This window comes from Podarcis muralis, chromosome 12 (assembly GCF_964188315.1).
Source record: "Podarcis muralis chromosome 12, rPodMur119.hap1.1, whole genome shotgun sequence".
Taxonomy (NCBI): Eukaryota; Metazoa; Chordata; class Lepidosauria; order Squamata; family Lacertidae; genus Podarcis; species Podarcis muralis.
The window spans coordinates 52,021,884-52,040,630 of NC_135666.1; the positions used below are offsets into that span (position 1 = coordinate 52,021,884).

Consider the following 18,747-nt stretch of genomic DNA (forward strand, 5'->3'; position numbering starts at 1 on the left):
TGAACCACTCTCTCTTCTGCAGGAAGAGGTTTTCTGAGGAAAATATTTAGCAGCGCCAGTTTTTTATTTCTGTATTCAAGGCTAAAGTATGCTGCATTCTGTGCTATGCATTCAGCACACAACGCTACAGAAAAACCAAAAATAAAAAAACCACAGCTACACAAGTCATAAGAATAGCCAGTCTGTCTGTAAAAGAAACCCAACACAGCCATTTAAAAGTCAATCTACCTAAAAAATTATTTAAAGCTCAAGTTTTTTACTGGATCGGCAGTAACGGAAGCTGCCATCCCTTGTCAGGACTGCACTTTATAGCGTTGTTACAGCATTTTACACGGCGGACCCAAAATTTTGTGGCCCTCACCTCTGTACGGAAAAGCGGCAGCCCAGGACCTCTCCCACAAATCTAAGGGGCCCTGGGAGGTACATTTAGGAGGAGGACATCTCTAATAAGAATTTGTTCTCGTTTATAGGAATTAATAAGTTAAGGCCTGTGAACCTTTTGTAAATTGTTGGTTTCAAATAATTACACTGACAGGGATCAATTGTGGGAAAGAGATTACAGAGAACCAAGCAAAGGACCTTCTTAGTAGAAACTTCCTCCCATCAGATGTCAAGGAAATAAACAACTATCTGAGTTTTAGAAGACATCTGAAAGCAGCCCTGTATAGGGAAGTTTTTAATGTTTGATGTCTTATGGTGCTTTAATTTGTTGGAAGCTGCCCTGAGTGGCTGGGGCAACCCAGCCAGATGTCCAGCCTATGAATAAAGTTGTTGTTGTTAAAAAAACAAGCTTTCCCAACAACTGGAGGAAAAGGCCTCTTGCCTTAGATGTTAATTTTGTGTTGCTTTTATATCTAGCTGCAGGAAGTGGGGGGTGAAGGTTGGTACTGCTTTTAATAATGGCAATGCCTAAAATTAGGGTGCAGGGAGTGTGGAATTACAGTGGTACCTTGGGTTACAGACGCTTCAGGTTACAGAAACTTCAGGTTACAGACTCCGCTAACCCAGAAATAGTACCTCGGGTTAAGAACTTTGCTTCAGGATGAGAACAGAAATCACGCGGCGGCGGCAACAGGCCCCATTAGCTAAAGTGGTACCTCAGGTTAAGAACAGCTTCAGGTTAAGAACAGACCTCCGGAATGAATTAAGTTCTTAACCCAAGGCACCACTGTACAATACAGTGGTACCTTGGTTCTCAAACTTAATTTGTTCCGGGAGTCAGTTCGATTCCTGAGACGTTCGAAAACCAAGGCGCGGCTTCCGATTGGCTGCAGGAGCTTCCTGCACACAAGCGGAAGCCGCGTCGGACATTCAGCTTCTGAAAAGCATTTGAAAACCGGAACACTTACTTCCAGGTTTTCAGCGTTTGGGAGCTGATTTGTTCGCCAACTAAGCCATTCTCAAACCAAGGTATGAATGTAACTTTAAACAATCCCCTTTGCCCAATTTTAGGCATCATTAGCTGCTGCGGCCAACTGCAACCGTGGCACAGGCACTTCCGCAGCTATCCCACTCTGAATGTCTGGCTTTGCGGAACCCCTTGGCAAGGGGGGAGGAGGTGGGGAGCCTCACTTCAAGGCAGATAGGCGGAAGGGCCAGAGAAAGCCAGACAAGGCAATTGGATGCCCCTTTGCCACACCTGAAGCAGTCACTCCAGTTTGCCCAATGGAAGGTCTGGCGCTGATCAACTCTGTCAACAAACTCTGACTCAAAGCCTCTCGCTGTATCTTTTAAGAACTTTTCGTTAAGTAACAGGGCCTTGAAGTTAGCAACCATATTTACTGAACTTTTCGTGAAAGAAAGGGAGGGGAAAGTACCTTTGTCCACCCAGGAAATGCAATATACGTATCCTGAGGTAAGTCAGGGATTCCACTAGGAATAGAAAAACTGCCAGTATAAAAAGAAGGTTCTTCATTGCTCGATCCGTTTCCACCAGACCTCTCGTTCTTAAGACCCTGGCTCACGGCTGTGTCTATGTCCAGGGGGTATATCTCCCAGTCGGCAAGTGTCTCATTGCCCAGAGTTAAATTCGAAACCAAGCCCTGCAAACAGATAAATATATAATCAGAAAGAGGAAATCATAAATACAATCAGAGAGAGGAAAGCAGAAATGAGCCTTTAAAAAGATTCTCGCTGTTGTTAGTGTTGGCTATAAAATAACATTTAAAAAGGAGAAATCACTTCATTCAATAAAAGGTTGTCTTGTTTTAATCGGCCTCACGTTGTGCTGTTTCTGTTTTATTTTTTGTACTTCACGAGGGGTTTCTAAACTGGGAACTCAAATTATACACTAAAAAGCAGAAACAACCATCCTAGGGAACCTTTACAACAAACTACAAGTTACTTCAATTTTGCAGTGTGCTTACAAAGTTATTTTCCAGCTAATTATTGCTATTCTTCAGAACTTTACAGGTCTGAATGCTGTCATCAGCTAAAAGCACTATACAACCAGTGAAATTCTATACATGTTTACTGAAAAGCTAGTCCCAGCAATGAATTCCTGGGTTTGCTCCAGGAAAAAGATGTAGAATCTAAGAAGTAACGCTGTCTATCCAAAAACTGTGTCAGACCAAACACTCTCTTGCTAATGCTAATACAGGTTTGTCACATAAGCAGATCTTTCTCTTTTTTTGCCATTCAACAAGAATTGCAACAAAACACCTCTTTCTGCCATTCAACAAAACACCAGGGCTATATTTCATCAACCTTTCTCAAACTTGTAGCAACTTCATTTCACTTTTAAGAGCAAATTAAACCAGAAGTCAGTATCACAAACTCAGAAGCTGCATTATTTGAATAGCAAATACAGGTGTCAAGATGAACATTCAAAAGTGACCTGCTCAAAGATCTACAAAGAGAAGAGCCAAGTTCTAAAGCTCTCAGCTCTGTACCTGAGAACTTCCTTTCTGAAGCTCCATTTTTAGAGATGTTTTGCAAGATAAAATTTATCTAGGATTTGATCTCACCTATAAACATGATGATACATAATTCTTCACATGCACAAGTTTCCACATCCTGTATGCAAGTTTTAGACACTAAAGAACTTCTATTTAAACCTCTTAAAAAAATTATAATAGATTGAAAAGTTTTTTCCACTGCAGCACATTGTAACATCATAGGGGGCTTTCTCAAATGAAGCACCAAAGATAACTTCCAGATGCAAAAGAATTCACCTTTGATGGGGTGTAGAAGAGGGAATGTGTCAGGAACAGGAAACCTCTCCTCTTTTGCATCTGACTGGCCCACTCCCCTTCATTGAACTAAAGACCAGTTCAGATATTTTGATTTTCGGCATCAGACCCCTCTGGCATATGGGTTCTTAAAGAGAAACCACAGTGCGAGACAGGCTTTACACAAGGGACGCAGGTGACGCTGTGGTCTAAACCACCGAGCCTCTTGCGCTTGCCGGTCAGAAGGTTGGCGGTTCGAAACCCCACGATGGGGTGAGCTCCTGTTGCTCTGTCTCAGCTCCTGCCAACCTAGCAGTTCGAAAGCACACCAGTAAAAGTAGTTAAAGAGGTATCGCTGTGGCAGGAAGGTAAACGGTGTTTCCGTGTGCTCTGGTTTCCGTCACGGTGTCCCTTGGCACCAGAAGTGGTTTAGTCACGCTGGCCACATGACCCGGAAAGCTGTCTGTGGACAAACACTGGCTCCCTTGGCCTGAAAGCAAGATGAGCGCCGCAACCCCATAGTCGCCTTTGCCTGGACTTGACCATCCAGGGGTCCTCTACCTTTTTACCTTCCACAAGGGAAGTGGAATCTGTGGTGGCTTCAAATGACCACTGGTAATGCTGGCTGGGGATGCTCGACTGCAACATCACCTGGAGGGCCACAGGTTCCCATCCCTGCTTTACACCAGGGTTTCCCAAACTTGGGTCTCCAGCTGTTTTTGGACTGCAACTCCCATCATTCTAGCTAGCAGCACCAGTGGTTGGGTAGGATGGGAATTGTGGTCCAAAAGCAGCTGGAGACCCAGGTTTGGGAAACCCTGCTCTATAGAATTAAACTGGTGATGTTGTTGTTGTTGTTTAGTCATTTAGTCGTGTCCAACTCTTCGTGACCCCATGGACCAGAGCACGCCAGGCATTTCTGTCCTCCACTGCCTCCCATAGTTTGGTCAAACTCATGCTGGGAGCTTTGAGAACACCATCCAACCATCTCGTTCTCTGTCATCCCCTTCTCCGTGTGCCCTCCATCTTTCCCAACATCAGGGTCTTTTCCAGGGAGTCTTCTCTTCTCCGGAGGTGGCCAAAGTCTTGGAGCCTCAGCTTCAGGATCTGTCCTTCCAGTGAGCACTCAGGGCTGATTTCCTTCAGAATGGAGAGGTTTGATCTTCTTGCAGTCCATGGGACTCTCAAGAGTCTCCTCATAATTCAAAAGCATCAATTCTTCAGCGATCAGCCTTCTTTATGGTCCAGCTTTCACTTCCATACTACTGGGAAAACCATAGCTTTAACTATACGGACCTTTGTTGGCAAGGTGATGTCTCTGCTTTTTAAGATGCTGTCTAGGTTTGTAATTGCTTTTTGTGGGGAAATGCTGCCACAATTACAGATTGGGCTAATGGCCACTGCAGGCTACATACATCCACACAGAGGTTTTGTGGTTTCATGTTTTGATTATAATGTAAGCTGGGTTTTTTATTGTGATATTTTTCTAACCTGCCCTGGAAGCGTTGGATGAAGGGTGGACTATAGGTGTAAGTAATAAACAACAAAACAAACAAAGGAAGCGTTCACACACATTTGTAGCTCTCACGTGTCTCAATAAGCCATAAACTGTTCCTCAATATGAATGAGCAGCACTTCTGCTGTGCTCCCATTGTTGAGCTGGGAGCAACACACTATGAACCCTGGGCTTAATGTGGCAAGAAAACCAGCATTTGTGGTTTCTTTCTTCCAAATAAGCCATGATTTACCAATCAGACCTTGGCTCAAAGCAGGGATGAACAAAATGAGGACCATTCAGCACGCTACTTGCTCGGGGTAAAGCAATGTCACATACGCGAGAGATCGCGTGTGGAAAATAAGCACATGTGAGCGGACGCTAAGAGGAATCCTTGAGGCAGCTCGCTCTTAGGCGGTCTTCAAATCAACATGGGTTCATAATGTTCCCTAAAGAGTGGCATTAAGGAACCCAGAGGTAGAAAATTATTCTGCAGCGAGTCAGTAACAACAATGAGAATGGGAAGAATACAACCTCCCATTTTGCAATCATTAGAGCGGGGAGGAAGGGCAAAGGTCCATACTGTGCCTTGTGGCTGATCTCAATATATAGATAAATGTGTATTTCTACAGGAAGCCTTTTGAACCATGCCAGAAAATCCACAGAGAAGCCCAAACTACCCAAGCAGCACTCCCACTTTCTAAAGGGAGGCCCCTTTCAATACCCAAGACCTGTGGGTATAGGACAGTATATAAATTGAATTAATTAATTAATTATAAATACATTGCATGTAAAGGTTTTGCTTGCATTAGCACAAAGTCACCTATTCTACCCTCGAAAAGCGATTAATGGGCTATGTTACATTTTGCTGTATAATTAAGGAAGACGGAGATGTACCTTGAAGTCATTGTTGTGTCTTCCAAAATTTACTCGGCCCATGTTTTCCACCAGAAAATCCAAATGCGCTCCAGCGCTCCCAGTTATATTTAGCTCTGCGATACGGTTTCTTTCAAGAACTCCCTGAGGAATCTGCACAAATAATACCAATACTTAAAATCTAAACCTGAAACAGGGTACGGAAAACACAAACAACTTTAATGCATTTTACAAAGACCCTATTTTTAGATGTTTTCTGTATTTTTGCAGGAGGATTTAGTAAGAATTCAATTTTCCCCAAGTGTGCTAACTCATAATTTGAATCAGCTGAACTTCGCAATTCTCATTCAAAGTGATTCAAGACATTTCAGGGTTTTTTCCTCCCTGATGACAGAACAACCAGTTCCCGTGAAGTTTAAAATTTCCCCACCCTCTGTGGTCAGGAAGTCTAAATGGCTGATTTAAAGCTTGTAAGATTTGTAATGTAGTCAAGTAAGTGTTGAAACAATTCATTGTTTTCTTGATGGTGTTTTTTCCCCATCTGCAAAAAAAGTTAAACACGCAGGTGAAATGTAGTGTGAGAGTCAACCCCTTAGATGGAATCAAGTTAGAGAGTTGCTTCACCCAGCCCTTTTAGATACTATCCCTAGTATATATCATACAATTATGTGCTTAAATTTCCCCAATATCTTCTCCCACTCCACTACTGTACATGGTCTTCCAAGGCCCAGTGCAGACATAACTTTTTCAACCATTCTTAGAATATGTGGAGGAGGAGCACTTCCCAGGCTTCCATGTGCCTTCCTCTCCCCTCCGACTGAACTTCGTTTCCATTTTCAGAGCCAACCATGGTGCCATACTAAATTGGCAGTGATGCCAGCGTTATCGATGGCTAGGCTCAACTAGCTTGAAAACTCACTTCTAGCCATGGCGGCAAACCGCAGATTATCTGCTTTGTGTGCCTTTGATGTGCAAGGCTACAACTTTGTCATCAGCTCAATTTGCAGGTCACAATAAATCATGGTTTGTCCTTCATGCTGTTCTGCTCTTCCCCAAGGGAAGCAAAGCGCGATCCCTGTCCTTCTGCTACGTCAAATGCAGGAATTGTGCTTTGTTTCACTCAAACAAATCACAACTGATAAGCAAAGAACAAACCTTGGCTAACCATTGTGGTTTTTCTGGAGTCAACCAAAACATGGATTCTGGTTTCAGACGCAATTATAAGCCAGTGATTGTGTGCCCCCCCAACCACCCACATTTCAGGAGGAGAAGCAAAGCACACAAGCTGTGATGTGAGAACATTTCCACTGAAGAGGACAGCTTTACCCCATGGCAGTGAAGAAAGAACCTCTGATAAAATATTCTTTAAATGCACCCCTCTAAGCTTTGAGGAGCAGGTGCAAAATTATCTGTTCATGAGGGTATCTGCTTACAACAGAAGTGATACTGTGTGGGTAAAATATTTTAAGCTCAATGCTATTGGCTGGTATTTGGGCTGTGTGACTTTAGGCTTTATTTCTTATTCGCTGCCTCGAGTCTTTGGAGAGATGGAGTAAAAACATTTTTGCTGCTCTGAGGTCAATAGTTTGCAGTCAACGCATAGTACGGATTTGCATGGTTATGCAAAAAGCCTGGGAACTGTTCAACAATGCAAGTTTTCAAAATCTAAGTTTATGCTAGCTCAAAATCCTGGTGTGTTTTTGGCTCTTCTGGCAACCTTATTCCACATGGGTTTTTATTATGAATTGTGGTAGGCAAGCCAAAGCAGACAAATACAGAGTGAGTCTTTATGCCTCTTCATTTTACTGTGCACATGGTAACGTGGAACAAAATGGGCTGCAGCATGTTGCCCTCACTAGTGTCTAACCATCTGAAACCTAAAAGGTATTTGAATATATTTGACAAGGAGTTCGTACATCGCTCAGTGGCTGCATCATCAGATTAATTATTTGTTCGCATGAATCAGACTTCACATCTCCAATGCTGGAGACAAAACTCTCAGGTTAACATCACTTGGAATGCAATACTTTTCAATGGAGATGGTTCACAAATTGCAATTTAAGCCACCAGCTGATGAGATATACTCATGAGAGATATACTCATGTGCACATGAGAGAGGCAGACCTCTGCTGTGTGCACGTACCTGACCTCTTATCACGAGCATTGCTGCGCCTTACCATTGAGGTCTGCGTGGTGAAAATGCCAACAGTGCGTTTGAAACACACTGATCTTGCTCCTCACCTTCCAGACACACTGCAGTGATGCTAGTGACAAGGGGCCTGGTAAGCGCCGCAGCCGACCATGAGACGCAGGTGCCTTCAAATCTTGGCGGGCATTGTGCTCAAAAGAACCTAACTCTTTCTCAAGGGATGGCGTTTTGGTCCTGACCTTGTGATGCACTTTTAAGCAGAAGTCTGGACCTAGAGAGAAGGGCGGGGGGGGGGGGATCGTTCATGCTGCAATACTGCATTTCTGAAGTACCTCTGAAGTGGCATGGCACTTTGAAGGCCCACTAACCACCTCCAAGCACAACCTCTATGGCGGGGGGAAACTCACTCCCACCCACACTGCCTCTCTAGCTCCAAGCTGGAGAGGAGAGCTGGGGTGTCTATTTCTCATCCTGTGCTTCTCAAGGTGCTCACAGCCCCTCAGAAACACAGCACAGCTGCGCTGGCAACATTCTGCCACCTCGGCAGCTTCAACTCACAGAGGGAGACTGTTAGAATTCCTGCTCTGTGATTGCATTCATGGGATTGTTGTCTGTCACATGACGGTATGTGTTTTGACTCCACAGACTGGGAAGTGACAGAGACAGGATGTTTGTAGATTAGCCAAAATGCTGAGTTGCTGAGGTCTGGTACGCAAAGCTGCGAAGACTCTGCGGCTCTCTAAGTGTGCCGGTGTCGGTTGGAATTGGTCGCTGTGATGTTCGGGCAGAAGAAAGCTTTTGAAGCAACCGAATGATCGACCAGGAAGAAGAGAACATGCCAGTCGGGCATGTGTCTCTGCCAGGGTCCTACTCGAGTGTAGGACGAGCTCCTGACAGGGACATAGGCTTGTTCTTTCGGCATATCCTGCTCATCAAGATGGGCTGGTGTGGGACACTCACAATGGGAAACAAACTCCCAATCATACAAACAAAACAAAACAAAACAAAACTCAGTGATCAAGGACCAGTGATCAAGGATGATGAGAATCGTAGTCCAAAAAAACAGATGGTGACCGAAGTTTGGGAAACCCTGAGCCACAGTTATCTAGCGTCGCTGAGGTAAACAAGAAAGCTGGAAGTTCTTCGCTTACCCCGTCCACAACGACATAAGCGCGATCATGAATTCCATTAAGTATTGAATACAGCGGTTCTTCAGTACAGTTTCTTGGTAGCTTAGTTCTGTATAATACATACCCAACGTACTTGAAGAAGAAAGTGGGGAGAAAGCCGTGAGAAGAAAGTGTTACTTCTGAAAGGTCAGAATCAGATTACAAATACCTCTAACTTAAACATCTCCATGTATTTCATGCAAGGGCTTCAAGAATTCAAGAATTCAAGAATTCAAATCAAAATAGATACATTAGCTACTGAAGGTTCAATTATTTTGGTTAAGATTAGGTGAGTCATACTCACTTTCAAAGTTTGTATTAGTGCTTACCTAACTGTTAGGTAACTGTTGGGGGGGGACGGACAATTACACACAATGTGCAAAATGCTAACTCAAAACTCTTTCACGACCAACTTTTACCTGCTTCACTTGAACAAATGTCAAAGGGTAGGTGCTTTTAATTGGTCCCGATGGTGAAAGGTCGTTCAGAAGATCCCTTACGGTCCCCACCTATAGTAACAATAAATTTTTATTTATATCCTGCCTTCCCCAGCCAAAGCTGGGCTCAGAGAGGCAATACAGCAAAATACATAACATTGTGGGGTTGGTTTTTATTAAAAAAAATAATTGTAAAAAATAGAACTATTAACACTGCCATCTATTAACACGCGTGGGAGAAAGAAGAGAAAGTTAAGCCATTTGCTTATTGCTGCTCTCCTCTTATTGTTCTCACGCAGATTCACCAGCCAGTTCCATCCCACATTAATATAGCAACTATGGGTATGGTGAGAAAGTCTGCTTATCATAAAAGCACCCCAAATTTTACGATCAACTTTATAGCCACCCTCATAGCATAGGTGTACTTTCTTATGGTTCTACGATCTTGATGACATGCTTCCTTCCAAGAACCGGATTTCCCAGAAATTGCTACACCTAATGGAACATTCGGCAGCATTTCTCAACTAATACGTTGCAAATGTCACCATAAGGAACAGCTTAAATGAATTTCCTCAGCTTCAGTCACAAAGCTACAAATACCCATTTCCGAGCTCAAAATCAAACCCCCAACTTAGAGGTGTGCTCCCCCCCCCACCTCTATCACATTTACAAAATTGCCGTGGAAGTTTTTAATGTTTGATGTTTTTCTGTGTTTGGTGTTTTCATTTGTTGGAAGCCACCCAGTCAGATGGGCGACATACAAATACGAAATTATTATTATTATATTATAAATGGGTATTTTAGCCTTTTGCAAAAATTGTCCCTAATAAACACAAGGCAGAAGCACCCATCTTAGGCATATTAATCTACTATACAATATCCACTACCTTTTTCAGCGGAACTTCTCCATAGGCAAACTTGGGGGTCGATGGAGGAATAGGGCCCTGTGGTATTGTCTTGTACTAAAACAAGAACAAGCAATTAAAATTAAAAAAAAGCAAGCTTTGTGATTTAAAGAACCAACTGCCTCATTCCACAGGCACATGCATCATGTCATTGAAGAGACACTGCTCTGAAGCCACTGAACAAATGCTCCAGCAGCTTGTTTGGTTTGTGGCGTTGGCGATTTCTCCGCAGTTTCTGCTTCTAGCACAGTTAAATGGTTGGGGCGGAATCCTTTGGGAAGTCTGCTCACCTTCCCTGGGGGGCGGTGTTGCGGCTGGGCATCCGGGTCCTCACAGTGTTCTGGCTAGGGGGCGGAGGGGCGATGCCCCCCTCGCGCCGACCCCCAGCTGCGTCATGCCCCCCACCGGCCAATCAGTACAGGCAGGGGGCGTGGCTGCGGGAGATATAAACCGCGGCGCAGCTGAGGGGCTTCCCTCTTTCGCTTCCTCGCTGGACCTTTTTGCCTGTTTCCTTTGCGGTTTTCCTCTACTTCGCTTGGTTTCTAATTTTCTTTAGGACTCAGAAGGATCTGCTTTTGTTCGCTGCGGCCGATCTGCCCTGCTCAGCGTTGTGGGAAAAGTCAAATAGCTGGGAAGCGGCGTTCCCTCAGCTGAGAAGCGGTGGTCGCCCACGTGCAGTTTTTCAGAAGCACAACTGGCTTCTGTCCTGCACAACTCTGTGGCGTTTGTACGGAGCCCCCGGTCGTCTCACGGACTATTGACCCGTACACCACTAATCCGCTGCCACCAACCAGGTCCTCCCCGGTAAATCACTTAGTCTCAGCCAGGTTCTTAACAAAGAAGAGTGCAGTTTATTGCAAACACAAATAAACTTTAACTGCATTCAAAACGTTGTTACTCTTTACCCTCTTAGTCTTGTTTTATTCTGTCTCTAACTCTTCTACCTCCCCTCACACAAGAACCAACTGCATTAGCTGTCTCTTTATTTCCAACTGTCTGCCAACTGCTTTCCCAACTGCCTTTTCCCAACCGACCGACCAACCAACCAAACTCCAACCAACTACCCACTCCAAACCTCAGGCTAAGTCCTTTTATAAACAGGTATGCTCCGCCTCTGGCTTTTCTATTAGTCTACCTATTAACCCTTTTTCTCCCCCTGTACAGACATTTTCAAAACAATGGGCAGACGCCACAAACTCCACTGAAAGAAATGGGAGCACTGCAAAAGAACTCTCCAGTAGACTGCATTTATTGTCTGTATGAGCCTCAGGCAATGACACTTGCTCTACGTGGCATTAAAAACTACGTGGATTAGATAACATACGGCTTCTCAGTACGGTCCTCTTGCACACTAAGCCACAAAGGAGTAGGTAAAGTTATGGACTGTGGGCTGTATTGAGTTTGGGTACTCAACCCAGTCCACACAAAATCCCAAACAGAAGGGGGATGTTGGCCATTAGACTATGTTCCATCTATACATCTCCCTGATCTTATGGGCTGGTTGTTAAGACACCACCTGTGGGAATGAATGCCAAGCAAGATGGTTGTCCTTGAAAACCCAACCCCAAAACTATAAAACCGACAACAGATGAAAAGCATTGTGAAGAGATACATGGACTGTACGCTAATGAAGATCTGGGCAGCTAAGAATCAAACGGAAAACAATTACAGAGGGGGAATTATTAGGTGTTTATATGCACAGATGGAGGGAAAGGAAAGTTTTATTTCAGAAATAATAATTAATGAACTACTGTGGATTAAAAAATGGAGGAGTAATCCTCACTCGATAATATTGGAAATGTTAACTAAGGTACGAGCAGGAATTAACAAACAGACAGCTGATGGATAAGGACAAAAGAAAAAAAAGGAATGTGAAGTAAAGATAACTATGAAATATAAGCAGCAATAAGGGTTAATTATGCGCACATCTAAGAAGGGGCGGGGAGTTGTTTTTTGAAAAAGTTGCATTAAAGTTGCTCAATTTGTCATGGATTTGCTGAAAATTTGAAAAATCAATAAAAATTAATTGGTAAAATTAGACTACGTTCCATGGGCTCTACTTCGCTTAACTCTCAGATGCGTAATCAAATCTGGGAATTCCTGCTCCACTGAATCTGGACGCCACAGAGTTCAAAAACATCAAGCAGCAGCCATCATTTTCAGCCCTTGTGACACAATGGAAGCCAAGGCTAATGCAGGAATAGATACTTTGGTGATGCTTTGGGAGACACTCACCATGGCGATGACTTCCCTAATAGCAAAGTACTTCTCCGTGAGATCTCCGGCTTCACTCAGCGGGGCGTCGTAATCATAGCTAGTAGGCTGTGCTGCATAAGGCATGTTGGCTCCTGCAGGGAGGAAAATGAACACAGGAGGAAGTATAATAATAATGTTGTTATTATTATTATTATTTATATGCTGCCCATCTGATTGGGTTGCCTCAGCCACTCTGGGCGGCTCCCTACAATACATTTGCTCTTCTCAAAACTATCCCACAGCAGGCTTGTTTTTCTCAAGGCCAAACATCTGCATTGCCTAATAAAAAAGATGTGCAGATTTAGGGAAATCAGCTGCATTCCTACATTTCCAAGGTGGTGCATATGCACTGCTGTCTTGTCTTCCAACAGTGGACGCTGCTGGCTTTTCCAGTATGGAAAGGCTAAACTATGACCCAAGTATTCAGAGGCTGAATGTAAATCTGAAGGACCTCTTTCTCCCAAGCCACTGTCATAAATTAAGCTGGCAATAAATACAGCCGTCTCACTTGTCTGGCTATTCCTCTGTTTTATCTGACCCATACTGTATTACTGAAAGTAGGCCCTGAGGCTATGATGACCCACTATATGGTAAGACCTCCTTCTACCACTTTAGCATATAATGTTTCCTTGCTCCCTGTTTCAGGGAAGGGAGAAAAGTAGGTCCTTTTGCAGAAGGTCCCTTTTGCCTTCTGTATCTTCAAATCCTTTTTCCTTTATTTCAAAGATTAAAAAATAATCCAGTACTTGAGATAACCCAAAACAGCTTAATAAAATAAAAACCAGCTATTGTGATTATAAAAAAAATAAGTGCTCGCACACACGCAACACACACTTCTTACCATTCCAATAACCAAAATTAGTTCCTCCTATAAACATATACCTGAAAAGAGAGGCAAATAGGCAGTCAAAGATGCTGTACTAAAAACCCAAGCTCTCATTTAAATAGATGCTGATGAACTTACATGTTAACATTCGCTCCATGTGCCAGAATTTCACTAAGAGTCTTAGCTACAAGTGATGATGATATAACGGAATGACGGTGGCCCCAGTGATCCAACCAGCCAGTGTAGAACTCAGAATTGACCTGAAAGAAGAAATAAAACGATGGAAGAAGTTTTGCATTTAAGGGAAATTATATAGCTCGTGCAGTAAAAAGCAGCTAACAAAATCTACCCTGCTCTTATTTAATTTTTTAAAAATTTCATTGCATTGTAGAATGAGAAAAAAAGAATTTTTTAAAATTAAAAAGACATCTAAGCCGCAGTGTGTCGGTGATAAAAGCTATTTTCTTACATTGTTGGCTGCCATGCACACCAAGGTGGCACAATGTGCCATGTTACCACTAGTGGTAATGAGCAAAGAAAACTTGCTAATATTAAAGATCTGACCAATGACCATATGAAGAGGATGTGTCTGTGCTTCCTACATAGCCTGTGGTTTGGCTCGTATTTATCACCACCATTTATCAGTCGCTTCCTGCCTTTCTTACAAGACCAAAGGGGAAAGGAAGGGGTAGTGAGATGTAAGCAGATCAGGATCAACTGGTCTGCGGCAGGATGATTGGCAGTAAATTGACATGGGTTTCTAGTTCCCAATGGTTTAAAATAGCAATAGCAAAATAGTCCTCCATCCCCTCTATATTAAGCTGTTGGACTCTCTGACCTGTATTTCTTCAGATGTATATTTCTACTAGCAAATGCAGGCAACGCTAACTTTATTATTATTATTATTATTATTATTATTATTATTATTATTATTATTATTATTATTTATATACAGTACTGCCCTATACCCGGAGGTCTCAGGGCAGTTCACAGAAAAGATCAACATAAAAACCACAATATATATAATCAAAATAAACAACCCAATAACACCCCAAAAAAGAGCCACATTATAAAATTGCATAGGGTGTCAATCAGATCAACTAAAGGCCTGGTTTAAAAGTAACATTTTTGCCTGGCGCCTAAAGATGTATAATGATGGCACCAGGCGAACTTCCCTGGGAGGACATTCCACAGATGGGGAGCCACTGCAGAGAAGGCCCCGTCCTCGTGTTGCCACTCTCAGGACCTCTCGAGGAGGAGGCACACGAAGAAGGGCCTCAGAAGATGATCTCAGGGTCCAGGTAGGTTTATATGGAAGAGGCGGTCCTTGAACTTTATGCCTCATAGGGTGTCGCATGTAACTGATGGTCTCTGCCCCACCCCACTCAAGTCACCATTCTGCATCAGCACCAACCTCCTGTCCATTACTTTGCATTTGACTTGAGACTGTGAACCTTGGTGCTATCGTAAACGAGAAAGTAGATTCCTGAAGACTAGTCCACACCTATATATTGCTTTATCCAAACCAGGGTTTCCCAAACTTGGGTCTCCAGCTGTTTTTGGACTACAGTTCCCATCATCCCTGACCACTGGTCCTGCTAGCTAGGGATGATGGGAGTTGCAGTCCCAAAACAGCTGGAGACCCAAGAGAGGGAAACCCTGACCCAAACAATAGGAGCCTAGGTACAGAACTGTGCTTGGCTTAGGGTCACCTAGTGATCTTCATAGCTGAGCAAGCATTTGAACCTGGGCTTCCCTAGTCCAAGTCACATACTCCATTGGCTCTAGATGGCCACCTGAAGCAGTCATCCCTGTTGATCCCAAACTCTGACAACGGCCACTCCATTCCACCCTGGATATGTCGGCAGTATCTCACTGGACCATGCAGAATCTGAATATTAGTCGGCTCTTTCTTGCGACAAGGAGTTGGGACTTTGATGTCGTGAGATGAAGGAAATCAACTTGCCGCTTCATCCATTTCCATGGGTGATACCACCCACCCATCAAGCGAGCCCCTGCTTTCTCAGACTACTTGAACCAGTTACCCAATTGCCCAACATTGGACAAAAGATTACCTCAAGCTGAAGATACAAAAGAATCCCATGCATTAAGCTTTGCGTTTGTTTGTTTGTTTGTTTGTTTGTTTGTTTGTTTGTTTGAAGTGCAGTTCTTCCTCATCCACCATAAACTTTCCCCATCTATGTATGTTGAACTCCCTCAGTTTATTATCCCTGCTGCCTTGTATTTTGTCCGTAACAAGTTTTTTGGGGGCATTTAAAAGAATAACAAAATACTTAAATATGTCTATGCATCTGGTATACCCTACGGTACTTCAATTCAACCTATTACTAATAACAACTTACTACAACCGCCTTTAGGGATGCGGGTGGCGCTGTGGGTTAAACCACAGAGCCTAGGACTTGCCGATCAGAAGGTCGGTGGTTCGAATCCCCTAGACGGGGTGAGCTCCTGTTGTTCAGTCCCCCGCTCCTGCCAACCTAGCAGTTTGAAAGCACGTCAAAGTGCAAGTAGATAAATAGGTACCGCTCCGGCAGGAAGGTAAACAGTGTTTCCGCGCGCTACTCTGGTTTGCCAGAAGCGGCTTAGTCATGCTGGTCACATGACCCGGAAGCTGTACGCCGGCTCCCTCGGCCAATAAAGCAAGATGAGCACCGCAACCCCAGAGTTGGCCACAACTGGACCTAATGGTCAGGGGTCCCTTTACCTTTACAACCACCTTTGTATTGTTATGCAGTCATATCAGCAGTATTATATGAACATAAGGGGAAGGGGCGAAATCATACCAAGGGGCCATTAGGTTCAGCGTGTCTCTGATTTAAGAATGACGCTGTGACATTAGCACCTGCAAAGAAATGAAGAAAAAAGGGTGTCAAAATTGATTCCTATGCTGCTGTTTCTCTGCTACTACATCTGTAATACACCCTGCAGCTGGCCCTGTTTAAATGGGAAAGTGTGCCTTTCTTAATGCAGAACCAATGCTATTTTTTTAGAAAAAGAGGTACCGGAACTCACCATTAATGTCTGTCTTGTTCGCAATGGTGCCCACCTGAGAGGAGCCGGAACTGAGTTCCGGAAAGTTCCAGCTGGGAAAAAAAGCCCTGCGCACAATGTATCTACACAAAGTCGCATGTGCTGTCAATAAAGACGCATTTTACATTCTACACAGAATTGCGAAAGGGAATCTAGAGTCCATCAATTATGACAGGAAACTTTCTAAAGAAAACTATGGACAGAATCTAGGTGCAAGAAGAATGACAGGGAAGCCTGGCTATAACTACATACAGCAAATTAAAGAAGAAGAGAAGGCTGGGAAACTATGTTAAGCTAAAAAAAAAACTTGCACAATTGAACACAACAGAGACATATATGAGGCGACTTGTTGAACAGAACACAAAAAGCACACTCATTCATAACAGGGGCATTCGTTTGGGTATCTAGGTTTATCAAGTATGGGACTTAAACAACCCTCATAAGGTTAAGCTCAATGCAAAGAAACCCACCCCAGAATGTCATCATGTGAATAAACAGACTAGGAATATACTGGTGAAAGGCGTACTATAATAATTTAACTCTGCATATTACGCTGGTAGAAGAAGTTTTCAAAATTCCCCAGTGTCAGCCCCTCTCTCTAGAGTAAACCCAAACAGCAGGACGAGCACGTCTTGCCAAAGTTGATAAACTGAATAAACAAAAGGGGTCAGGGGTCAGAGATATTAAAAATATTTAGGAAAAGCAATCCTAAAATGGAGGATCCATGACGGAGAAACCACCATACCTGCCAGATTTTTTAATAATAATAATAATAATAATGTGCACTGATTCAAATGTGTGCATGTGTGGACTAAGGTAAAGGTAAAGGGACCCCTGACCATTAGGCCCAGTTGTGACCGACTCTGGGGTTGTGGCGCTCATCTCGCTTTATTGGCATACATCTTCCGGGTCATGTGGCCAGCATGACTAAGCCACTTCTGGCGAACCAGAGCAGCGCACGGAAACGGCGTTTACCTTCCCGCCGGAGCGGTACCTATTTATCTACTTGCACTTTGGCGTGCTTTCGAACTGCTAGGTTGGCAGGAGCAGGGACCGAGCAACGGGAGCTCACCCCGTTGCGGGGATTCGAACCGCCAACCTTCTGATCGGCAAGTCCTAGGCTCTGTGGTTTAACCCACAGCGCCACCCGCGTCCCAATAGGTGTGGACTACTTTGGTATAATTCCAATGAAGGAAAAGCAGATCAACATCTAAATGGTGCTCAAATGTGCATTTCCCCATTATTTTCCTTATAGAAATACCACTCTTTGGGAGAAGTAGGTTTGTTGTGTACTGCACAACCTAGATTTTCAGCACGCCAGTAACTGAATCCCACTAGTCTTAGTAGCTCCTTATGTTCCTATAATAATGAAAAAATATATATCTGCCCAAATCTCTGCATCTTTACTTGGGAATAAATTCCACCGTACTTGCGAGTAAATTTCCCACAAGCTTGCTTCCAGTTAGTTGCGCTGCCCAAGACAGCAACCAACCTGGTCCAAAATCCACAGTGGAATAAAGGCCTTGAAGAGTCCCACATCTCAATAAAAACTTGCTTGCGCCATCTGTGGTGAACAGCACCACTTCATCCCCCAGGTACTGACGGAAAAGGCTCTGCAGGTAACGAAGGTAATCAAAATCGCAGGCGAAGTAGCTTCCGTATTCATTTTCAACCTAAACCAAACATACACATAAAATTAGTAAGGAAAAACAGCTGACATCCGTCAACTAGCGTGGAAGTTAACCGATAAATAGAAATATTATAATGTGTAGAAAAACAAGCGAAGTTCAAATAATCATACAAAAAAACCCCTAAAATAAGATCATATTTCCACAATTAAAAACCTCTCCCGCAGATCTTTTTGGGAATTCTGGGGGAACATTTTTCCAAAGTAGCAGTCTTTATTATGATGTCCCCAAGATACGCTAACTGCTTTAAATACCCTCTTTTCATAGGAAACAAAAAATCTTGCCTTAAATCCATGTGAGCAGCTTAAAATACTACTCAATAACACTGCTTTTTAATACTAATTTATAGTGATCTCCTCATCAGACTTCTGCCTTGCAAGCAATTTGTGCCACTCACATAACAGTGGACCCAGGAAGATGTCTAGCAGTAGCAATTATATCTGGAGTAATTTTCAGTGTGATCTATTTTCTTAAAGTCCTATATTGAATTATCAGAGCTGCTGCTGCATTTGATTGTGATACATAATACTGCATTGCATTAACGTGGAGCCATTTTAGAAGAAAAGTAAAAAGCTTATTCGCTACTAGTAAATAAAGCTTGCATTTTGTAAGAAAACCTATGCATGCCAATGATATTTACTTTCGAGAAAATGTGTATATAGGATTGTAGCCTTGGTCGGCCTGAAGTGTGTGAAAAACCAATGGAGTCTCATAACCACGTTCTG

General features: G+C 43.3%; 1 protein-coding gene across 2 annotated transcripts in view; it reads right to left on the reverse strand.

Annotated features, from left to right (window-relative positions):
• The window catches only part of GLB1 (galactosidase beta 1), a 40,381-nt gene that overhangs the window by 4,726 nt on the left and 16,908 nt on the right, over positions 1-18,747 (reverse strand). For both annotated transcript variants that reach the window (XM_028750122.2, XM_077916432.1), the window contains 10 exons: positions 17,827-18,007; positions 16,088-16,146; positions 13,422-13,543; positions 13,299-13,339; positions 12,437-12,549; positions 10,184-10,258; positions 9,279-9,368; positions 8,842-8,952; positions 5,563-5,694; positions 1,818-2,042 (listed from right to left, as the gene is read on the reverse strand). In XM_028750122.2, coding sequence (XP_028605955.2) covers positions 1,818-2,042; positions 5,563-5,694; positions 8,842-8,952; positions 9,279-9,368; positions 10,184-10,258; positions 12,437-12,549; positions 13,299-13,339; positions 13,422-13,543; positions 16,088-16,146; positions 17,827-18,007 — 1,149 coding nt within the window. The remainder of the gene's footprint in view (positions 1-1,817; positions 2,043-5,562; positions 5,695-8,841; positions 8,953-9,278; positions 9,369-10,183; positions 10,259-12,436; positions 12,550-13,298; positions 13,340-13,421; positions 13,544-16,087; positions 16,147-17,826; positions 18,008-18,747) is intronic.